General features: G+C 33.4%; 1 protein-coding gene across 1 annotated transcript; it reads right to left on the minus strand.

The window, feature by feature from the left end:
• Positions 1-5,846: 5,846 nt before the first annotated feature.
• Positions 5,847-9,458, minus strand: LOC117906186 (protein NRT1/ PTR FAMILY 4.4-like). Its single transcript, XM_034819149.1, has 5 exons — positions 9,149-9,458; positions 8,370-8,587; positions 7,663-8,103; positions 7,045-7,178; positions 5,847-6,896 (listed from the first exon to the last, which is right to left on the minus strand). Exons 1-5 carry the CDS (start codon positions 9,285-9,287, stop codon positions 5,999-6,001), a joined length of 1,830 nt encoding a protein of 609 aa, XP_034675040.1. The 5' UTR covers positions 9,288-9,458; the 3' UTR covers positions 5,847-5,998.
• Between the last annotated feature and the right edge of the window lie 755 nt (positions 9,459-10,213).

The following is a 10,213-nucleotide window of genomic DNA, read 5'->3' on the forward strand; positions in this document are numbered from 1 at the left end:
CTTCGCTAACCTAACTAAATACTAAAGAGAGAAGACAGTAAATAAAACAAAATAAAAAGTGAGAAGTTACTTTTATATATATATTTAAAAAAAAATTAAAAGTGAAAAGTTTTTTTCTCAAATTTTAAAAAAATTGAAAATGTTTTTAAAAACATATGATAAATTAGAGTTTTTACATTTTATATATGAGTTATTATTTATTTTAATCTATTACAATTTAATTTATAAATATATTGGGTGATACAACATTACCTTTGTCTTTATTTTAATATATTATGAAAAAATAGATAAAATCAATTTTATCAAATAATCTTAATTGATATTTAAAATAAATAATAAGTTTTAAGTTGATAATTTAAATATAATTTAATTTAAAATCAATTTAAATTATTAAATAATAAATATTAAATTTTATGAAATACTCCATTAATATATTAAAAGTTAATTTGAAAATAAAAAATTTAAAAATATTTATCTTCTCACATTTTTAGTTTTTAGTAATTTTCTCACCTCAATTCCCCCATATGGGAAATATATACATGTAAATAAGTAGATTTAAGTATTAAATAAATTTGATTTGCGTAGTACACTCCCTATCTGATAACTTAAGTTTTAAGTTAATTGAAAAAGCTTACCATATACTGTACTGAAAGAGTGAGTTTAATGCTTTGTTGTCTTATTGACTTATTTAAGTTCAGAAAAGGGAGACGATTCCTTGGTGTGTAAGTAATTGGTTAGTTTAAGGAGGAAAAGTGACATTTGCTGGAACAGCCACCATGCGCTCCCATGAAGTACTTTTGAAAGTAAGACGTCTCCTTATGGCTTAAGCTCTCTTCTGTGATTGGTTGAAAGGAACAACTCTCCTAATGGCCAAGCTTTCTTTTGGGATTGGCTGAAAGGAGCACCTCTCATTATGGCTGAGCTCTCTTTTGGGATTGGCTGCATAGTAAAGCAAGAAAATAGGGAAATTTTGAAAGAAAAAGAAATGGAAAAAGTAAAAGGAAGCTTCTGGACAATTCCAAACAATGGTTTTTGATAACAAAATTTCTGTCTCATGTTTTGTTCAACATTGTTTTATAGGTTTTAAAAATAATTTTTATATGTAATATTTTATTTTTAATAATTTTTTATATTTATATAATTATTTTCAAAGTATTTTTAGAAAATAAGTAAAAATAATTATATTTTAAAAATAATTTTTATATGTAGCATCATTATGTTCTTAATCATTGTTTATAATTATTATTTTTATAACAACACTAAAAAAAAATAAGTGATAACAACTAAATATTACTAAAAAAATTAGTGTTATAACACTTATTTATGTTTGAAAAATAGAAACCCTTTATCTATTTTCTTATTGTCAAATGTATAGTTTTTTTTTATTTTTTGTTCTCAAGAATAAAAAATTATTTTAAAAAATAGTTATCAAACAAAACATTCCAAACAAGTATAAGAACCACTCTCGTTTCAAAATCAGCCCATCAAAATAAATTTTGACTATCTAAAAATTTAAATATTCTTTTGTCACCCCTACACTGTAAACTAATAACAATAATGATATTCGATTATGAAAAAAGATAATGACTTGGTAAATAGAAAGATTAATTTCATTCACATCTTCTGAGTTTTTTGAGATAATCATATATATAATTTTCATTAATTTAAACTTTTGTCAAATACTTCATCTATTTTTTTCATTCATGTGTTTTCAATCATCCCCTTTTTAACTCAAAAAAAAAATATTGAACAAAATTTCAAACTAATGTATAATGATTAAATGTATTTACTCTAAATCTGAATAAAAGGGAGTAAAATTTATTTGTCGATAGAACTCATGTTAAAATCCTATTAAAGTATTGAAACTACATGTTCGTCACTAAATATCATATTAAAGTTAAGGAACGTAGAGTTGAGATGACATTATGAATTGCTCTCCTCAAAGTTTTCAAAAAATGCCTTGATCTCCTAATCAAATATGAAATATAACACTGAGATTATACTTGGTTCTCAAAAAATTTGAGAGAAAATATACAGAAAAGAAAATAAAGAGGAAAAGTGTGAGATGGTCTTTGTTTTTTTTTTTTTTTTACTTAATTCTAAATAAAATTTTAATATTTAATAGTGTTAAGTATTAGATTGTTTTTTTTAATATATTATTTTTATTAAATATTAAAAAGTAAAGAAAAATCAAGTACTTTTTCTATTTAAAAAAAGTCAAATATTTTAGTTTTTTCTATTTAACAAAAAATTTATAATAAGTTATAAAAAAAAAAAACAAACAAACAACGTAAAATCTAAAAGCAAATTACTTTAAGTAAAAAGCTGAAACAAATTACTTTAAGTAAAAAGTTGAAAAAACAAATTCCCTCTTAGAAAAGAAAGGAAAATAAAAAGTAATTTCAAAGCCAATATATTTTTTTTATATACTTCTTCAAACTCATTATATTTACTTTCCTTTATTATATAAATATTAAATAATTTTAAAATGTATATATTTTTAATTAATTTTAATTATTATTTTTGTCTTTTGTATTTTTTTCCCTAATACTTTTTTCTTTTTATTTCTCGAGCACCTACTCAAGTAAATATTGTATTGGTCTCATTCATCGAAATATAAAAGCAGAAAAATTCAAAGAAAATGGGTAGAGAAAAACTACTCAAAAAATGCCTAAATTATTTCTCCAAAATATAGCTGGTGTATAAATATTTTTACTTCACAAAAAGTTATACCTCATTTCCTTACATTGGCAACAGGCAACTGTCTTAAGCGTCCCTACCCATGGGTTTGATGTTATGTGGGCCTTGGTCTGGGCCGTCCTTATTATCCAAAGCCCTGTATGAACCCATTTCAGTTTCGATTTTGGGCCTCCTCCTAGTCCAAACTAATGCTCAAGTCTTTAGCCTAAACATCTCACAGGACCATTCAAAGAATCCTTTCAAGAAAAAAAAAAAAAGGTTGGTCCACGTCACATGCATTTTATACAATGATATTGCTTCATAGGGAGAACTACAATGCATTTTAAAGTTGCAACGGCCTATTCATCTAAAGCAAATAATATTTACATGGGTCACACCACATAGTATTGAAGTCAACTGTGGATAAAAAATGTACAGATCGAGTTTGACCACTTATTGACTCTAATGGGTATATGAGTTTACATGGGAGAGTGAATGTGGCATCCCACATTACCTACAAAAGAAGATTGTTAATATCTGCATTCGGTTTTAAAAATGTAAAGTTCATTGGATTAAAAGCAAACAATATCCACTGCATCGTACCCCATGATCTCATTCACATGTAGGCAGTTCCAATATCTTTCTTTATTGAGATCTAACCCATTATATAGTGTCAACTTCTACGCTAATATGAATATCTATATACACAACCATGTCCATCCACTTTGAAATTAAGAAACATATCCTTAAATTCATCTATAGTACTACATTTGATTATGGACTCATGATTCTATTTGTATACTTTCATTACTTTTGATTTTGATAATTACACATACATAGAAGCAAATTACTACTAATATTTGTGATACTTTTCTTTGAAATAATTAACCATAGGAATGTTTTTGAGATGAGTTCTTCACATATTCAATTGTGCTTGATGATCAATCAATTGTTTTACTAGAGATAATTACACTGTTTTTTTTTTTTTTTTTTATGAAGTCCCGTTGGTGTTTTTATCTCCCAACTTGTTGGTTCCAATGTGTTTCAAGAGTTCAAAGGTGGGGTTCCTTCTGTTTGCCCACCTTTTTCTTTTTCAGTGTGTGATTCATCCTATATATATATATCTTGTTCACTTGTTCTCTTCAGTTGTTTGTATGCTGATCTAGCTAGTGTAAATTTGATTCCAAATACAATCTTCCCTTCTATACAGTTCTGTTGTTCACTGACCTACCTTGTGTATATAAATAATGTGACAAATGTTAGTGTCAAAATCAAAGAAAGAGCCACCAACTTAGGCATTTTATTAGTGAAGGACTCTTATTTAATTCTTTTGTTTAACAACCAACCATCAATGATAAAGTTAAATATGAGGAAATTGTGATGCATCTTAGACATGGTTACCTTTTTTCTTTTCAATAAGTGGGGGACATGCCCTGTGTGTTCTTCTCTCCATTACTATCCTCTCCTAGCGGCCTCGTGTCTTCCTTGTACATTTGACAAGCATGGGCTTTGTAGAATAGTTAGTGAGAGCAAGCGGAATGTAGTGCTGTGGATTTGAGCCAATTATTGGAATTAGGATGATTTCTCACTATGCTAACTAAACTAGTACTAGGGATGCCTTATATATGCACAATATTGGATCTTTTGGGTGTCACCAAAGGCATATATAATTATTTCGTTAATTTAATAGGCGGGTATAATGGCTCAAGAAATGACCTAATTGGATGGTTAGTCTTTGTCATAAGCCTTGGGATGGTAATAGCACCGAAACAGAGACGGGTGTATGTTGTAAAACCACGAGGCAGTTACAAAAGAAGGAAAATAAAAAGACTGGCATTTGGTTTTTTCACTTAATTCTAAATAGAATTTAAAATCAAATAGTGTTTAATAGTATTAAATATTATGTTATTTGTTTTCGTAATATTTTATTTTTATTAAACCAAAAATTTATAATAAGTTATAAAAAAATAGAAAAACAAACGATATAAAATTTAAAGGAAAATTGTTTTCAAGAAAAAAAAACTAATTAAAACAAACAACCTCTTAGTCTGATTTTATTGGTAATCAATTAGTTTTCAAATGAGAAAAATCATAGCATTAATAGGTAGTATCAATGTCAAACTAGTATGCAACAATGTTGTTCTCAGAGAAATGATGGCTAAAAAATTTAGCTAAGATGGTTAAAAGCTTCAAGATGAGGATGGTTGTGATGAACATGACTGTATAATCCCCGCTGCAAGCTTGGAATGATGAATGATATCTGGATGAGATAACTATAGTCATGGACCCAACAAAACGAACTTTATTTTCTTTTGTGCAACTAAGAATTTTTCCGGTATAATTTGAAAATTGCATAAGGCTAGAAATCCATAGATAATCATCCTATTCAATGTTGGTATAGTTCCTATGCCTTTGGTCAATTAAAACCATTCTTGGAGAAAGCACTAATGGTTAATTAGATAGTGTGTGTGGTTTAAGCCATTATTGTATGTAGCATAATGTAAAGGGCCATGATCTAGTTTTTGACTTAGTGGCTCTGGTAAAGCATAGGGCCACATGTGTTGGCAAAGAATGTTGCGTATGGGGACCATATTGAGAGTCCTTAATTAACAAGCATATAGATGGAAATTATGATGAAAATTACTCTCCCACACGCAATGGTGGTGGGCGGATACAAATGGAGATATGCATTCGCATGAACAGGACCGATCTCTATCACCAAAACATGTATGGGACATGTCTCTTTGCCAAGATAAAAAAGTGAGTCAGAAGAAGAAAAAGAACAAGTATAGGGGAACAATTTCCTAGCTATTTATGCATATAGGATCCCTAAGGATAGTGAAATTTCCAATTCTTTAATTTAACCTTTCCACATGCATGTTTCTCATTCCCAGTAGATTCCATGTTCATGAATCACATCACCGTAGATTAGATTTGCTTTAAAAAGACTCTTCTTTTAACTAACTAAAGCACAAAGCACAACCCCACCACTTCCACTGCTTGCTTTTCAAACCAATAAAGAAAAGAAATGAGATGAGGCCCTCCTTGCCCATGATCTTATTCAGAATGACTATTTAGGAGAGCGTGCATTGAATCTTGTTGTTGTTGAAATTATACCTAACTTTCTTATAGATCCTTGGAATTAAGTTCAATATACACCCTTACAATTTAGAAGCTCCATCTTAATTAAACAGTCAATTATTTGAAAACAAAAGAAAAGGGAAAGGACAAAAAAAAAAAAAATACACTAAAGTTCTAAACCTAGCAGCTGCACTAAGTAATGCCTTTCTAATACATAAGTCATGTGATTATATATCATTCAAGGTATATTATTGTCAGCTGCAATCTGCTTTGAGGAGTTGAGGCTGTGATTTTCTAGGTCTTCTGCATAGGAACCATGTTGGGAAGTGGGTGATAGAGATGGGTTATAAGAATACCATCTAGACCAAAAGAGATAGTTGAAGAAGTTGATGAGACTTAGAGCAGCTAGCAACCAGTAGAAAAGGTCTAACCGGTCTTTGTTGAGATCGTTATCCCCGAGCCAACCCCGACTTGAGGAATGGCTGGAGGTGATTCTATTGACTAGAGAAACAAGGAGAGAGCTCAAAAAGAAACCGAACGAGTACGAGCAGTATGTCATGGCAGTTAGAAATGACTGCATCCCTTCCACAGACTGTTTGTAGAAGAACTCTATTAGCCCTACTGCTGTGAACATCTCAGAGAGGCCAAAGATGAGAAACTGAGGGGCAATCCAGAAGATGGAGAGGATTCTGTTTGAATCCAAAGCAGAAGTTCTTCTCTTTTTCTCTACCAGTGCAGCTGAAACCATGGACAGAGTTGCAACAAAGAGTCCAATGCCAATCCTTTGGAGAGGTGAGATTCCAGAGTCCCTTCCTGTGATTTTTCGGGCAATTGGGACGAAGACAGTTTCATACAGTGGGACTAGAAAGATAAGCATGAGGTAAGGGATGGATTGAAGTGAAGCTGGAGGGATTTGGAAGCCTTTTATGAGTCTGGTGTTCATGGCACTTCCTTGTTGAACCGAGAACGTTTGGAGCTGAGCTAAGATGGTATTGAAGATGATGGTGCAGGCGAATATAGGAACAACCGAGATGATTATCTTGACTTGCTCAACCTGTGTGACAGTGCATAGTCTCCACGGGCTCTCACTCGTCTGCGTTCCATCTTGAACTTCGATGCAGGCCTTGTCAAGAAACCTATAGTTTTATTAAGATGATGATGAGAAATAAAGGCCTCAATGGTAACATATAAGAACAATTTCATAACTTCACATTTATTCGTAGCTAAACTTTCAAGATCCCATGATTGATTCAGTATAGGCATGCCTTCAAATCTGTATCCCACCTGAACTTTTCAGTATGGAGAAGATTTCTGACATTAGATGAGGCCAAAGCGTGTTCTGGCAACTGGCTTCCATGGAGCATCCCTGAATTTGAAGGACAGATTTGCTTTCTCTTTGTGATTGCAGCTACAAAAACCTGAAAAGGGATGGTGAAAAAGGGGATGAAAAAAGGAGGAGAATTAGAATCATTACAAATGCTGACTACCATATACAATTGCTCCATTCTGATAAGAGATATACATAAAAAAAGTAGCTTTATGGACCACCTTGAACCATTAAGCATATCACTAATCTTATATACTCAAAAGGAGCTTTTACTAGAATACTTTCACCAATATGTTCTTTATTCAGCAAAAGAAAAACAGATCAAATCATTCCATGATCAGCTAAATCATAAAGTCCAATCCTTAAAAAAATCAGTACCACTTTTGATTGTCCCAGAATGAACCAACACATAAAACTCTAACCTCTAAGAAAAATTAATTAGCCTCTAATATACCATTCAGAATGATCTAAGAAAAGATTCCAAGAAAAAAAACCTACTTAGCATAATGAAATGTTTAGTATATAGCCCAGAAGAAAAAGCTAAAAGCAAAGAAATTAAGTTAGAGATAAATTACTTGAGCAATTGGAGTGAAGATACTTCCACGGGGGGGTTTGTTCATATAAACAAGGGTACCGGAAATCAAGCTGATCAAGCCCATAGCCATGGCTGCAGATGAGACTCCGAAACCGACATCCATCCCAGAATGCGTTTGGACCCAGACAAGAACTGTGAGTGCAACAAGCTCCCCCATACAGAAGGCGAAGTAGGCGGCATTGAAGTAAGAGGAGAGCTTCTTGGACTGCTTGGAGTCCTCCTTTCTGAACTGGTCCGCCCCATGAGAGATTATGTTGGGTTTCAGGCACCCACTTCCTAAAGCCACCAAGTAGAGTGCCAGAAAGAATATCAAAGCCTTGTAGCCCTTGGCCTCTGAGCAATTGTCTCCATCCAAGACCATGTTGCAGTGGGGTGGCCTCAGCTGGGGGAGATGAGCTTGGACTGACAACAGTATAAAACCCTGGAAATTAAGTCCAAAACCAGTTGATTAGTGAGAAATTCCATGGACTTTATATAGAATCTGACAATATTAACATAAGTACAAGCTTGAGAAGAATTTAATATTTGGTGAATTGAGGTTTTTTTTTTTAAAAAAAAAAAATCATTTTGCCTCAAGAGACAAGAATCTAGGAAATGCAAGTTGCAGATAGTGGGTTGAGATATATGAATGATTAAGCAGATGTACAGTGAGAAAAAGGGAGTCATGTCAGAAGTAGAAAGACTTACAGAGAGCTCCACAAACCCAAAGATCAACATGGTCCAAAAGCTCCCAAGATAAGAATCTGAGAGGAACCCACCAAGGAGGGAGAGGAGGAACACAGTCCCTATAAAGTTTGTGACTATGTTTGCTGACTTTGACAAAGGGAAGTGCATGTCATTGAACACATATGTTATGAGATTGTTCCCAACTGCAGCAATAGCCATCATCTCAAATGCCTGAAGACCTGAATCACCCACCAAACAATAATCAATCAATATATATATATTCTCAAAACAAGTATATATATTATTTTTAAAAAAAATAACTGAATGAGCACTACCCACTACAAACACTTTATCAAGATCACAGCAAAATTTCGAAATTCACCTCCATTGCTCCCATCATTGAGTTCATACTATAATACCCACTTCACTAATAAAAGCATAGAATAGTGCTAGCTACCAATGAAATGAACTGCAAGAGTTGGTTAAAGCAAATTTTATAGAGCTAAACTGCCAACCAAAAACTAGGTGCTTTCTCTTTCTGTGGGTAACCATGGTCTCAATTCAACACTAGCTCGTTGATATGAAACCAAAGTCTCAAAACACATAAGACTTTAAAGTAGGTCTAAGGGTAGTCCTTCTATAACCATTGCAGGCCGGCCATTGGAGGCGTGTAGCACTAGCTCTTTATGACAGACTCTTGGGTTTGAGATGTATATGAAAAATAGTGAACACAAATATACAAGTGTATAACAAAGAGGGAAAGAGATAAGTATAAGAGAGAGAGAGAGAGAGAGAGAGACCGAGAACAAAAATAGCAGCGGTCATTCCACCATGCTTGTTAGCCTTGCACGGTCTGCCTCTCCAATCAACAGAAGTCTTCACAGACATGGTCATGGACTCTCCTTTGAGCTTCCTTCTCGTCTTCTCCATGCCATCCATATCTTCTTCCCTACTAGTGTTTCTTCCCTCTTTTTCTAGTTTATCTAAACCCTACTGTTCGCTTTATTTGGGACACAACACAAGAGTACTCTCTTGACAAACTCCAATAACACGCTAAAACTATATATATATTGAGAAAGAAACCAAAAGCCCCTCTTCTCCCAAAGGCTTCTTTGGTGATTCTGTGACAAACTCACAAGTGGGTTTGCCTCCTATTTATAATGTCATCTTGCATTTCCTCCTCCCGTCTTTTCAGCGATCTTTTCCCAAATGGTTCCCCTCATAGCTGAGTTGACTCATCCATAGTGCCATGGCCCATAAAAGCTCAAATCAACAAACTCAGTGCCACCCTGTAACGTCCCACTTTAGCCGAAGTCCTCGTTGTATCTTATAAATTTAAAGTCACGTATCCCATTTTATATCTCAAATCGTATAAATATTGACCGCCAAAAAATCCAATGGATTTGACTTCAAAACACATTTATAAGAAGTGTACACATTTATCGCATCAATAGCTTTTTCTCGGATGACGTGGGATGTCAGACACCCCACACACATGCACTTAGCATCATCCATATGCAAAAGAGCTGTACATACTCGCTCCCATCCGCCTTAGAGATGGGTGGTTCCGAGTACCATGGACCGTACTTGTCCCCCAATACAAGCCATTCATGAATCACCATGATCATTCTGGTTGGTATGTCATCTCTAAAGTGGCCTATAGCCCACAACTCGCAGAGTGGAGCATTAATCGATATCGATCCCACAACCTTTTTTCATATCTACATGCTTTTCCAGTACCCTCAATTGTGTTTTAGGACAATGCCCATCTCTGCTCAAAGTGTCAATCCAAGCCTTTGATACTCCCTCGTGGTCGGACCATCTGAAATAATACAATATAATGAAAAGTGTTCATCCATTGTACC

Source organism: Vitis riparia, chromosome 18 (assembly GCF_004353265.1).
Source record: "Vitis riparia cultivar Riparia Gloire de Montpellier isolate 1030 chromosome 18, EGFV_Vit.rip_1.0, whole genome shotgun sequence".
NCBI lineage: Eukaryota > Viridiplantae > Streptophyta > Magnoliopsida > Vitales > Vitaceae > Vitis > Vitis riparia.

What these genes read in the sequence shown, in the direction of transcription:
- LOC117906186 (XM_034819149.1), bottom strand. Translation starts at nt 9,287, where the DNA reads ATGGATGGCATGGAGAAGACGAGAAGGAAGCTCAAAGGAGAGTCCATG. An exon ending in TCTTCACTCCAATTGCTCAA is followed by an intron (nt 7,179 to 7,662) that starts GTAATTTATCTC and finishes ATCCCTTTTCAG; the next exon opens with GTTTTTGTAGCTGCAATCAC. An exon ending in CTCCATACTGAAAAGTTCAG is followed by an intron (nt 6,897 to 7,044) that starts GTGGGATACAGA and finishes ATAAAACTATAG; the next exon opens with GTTTCTTGACAAGGCCTGCA.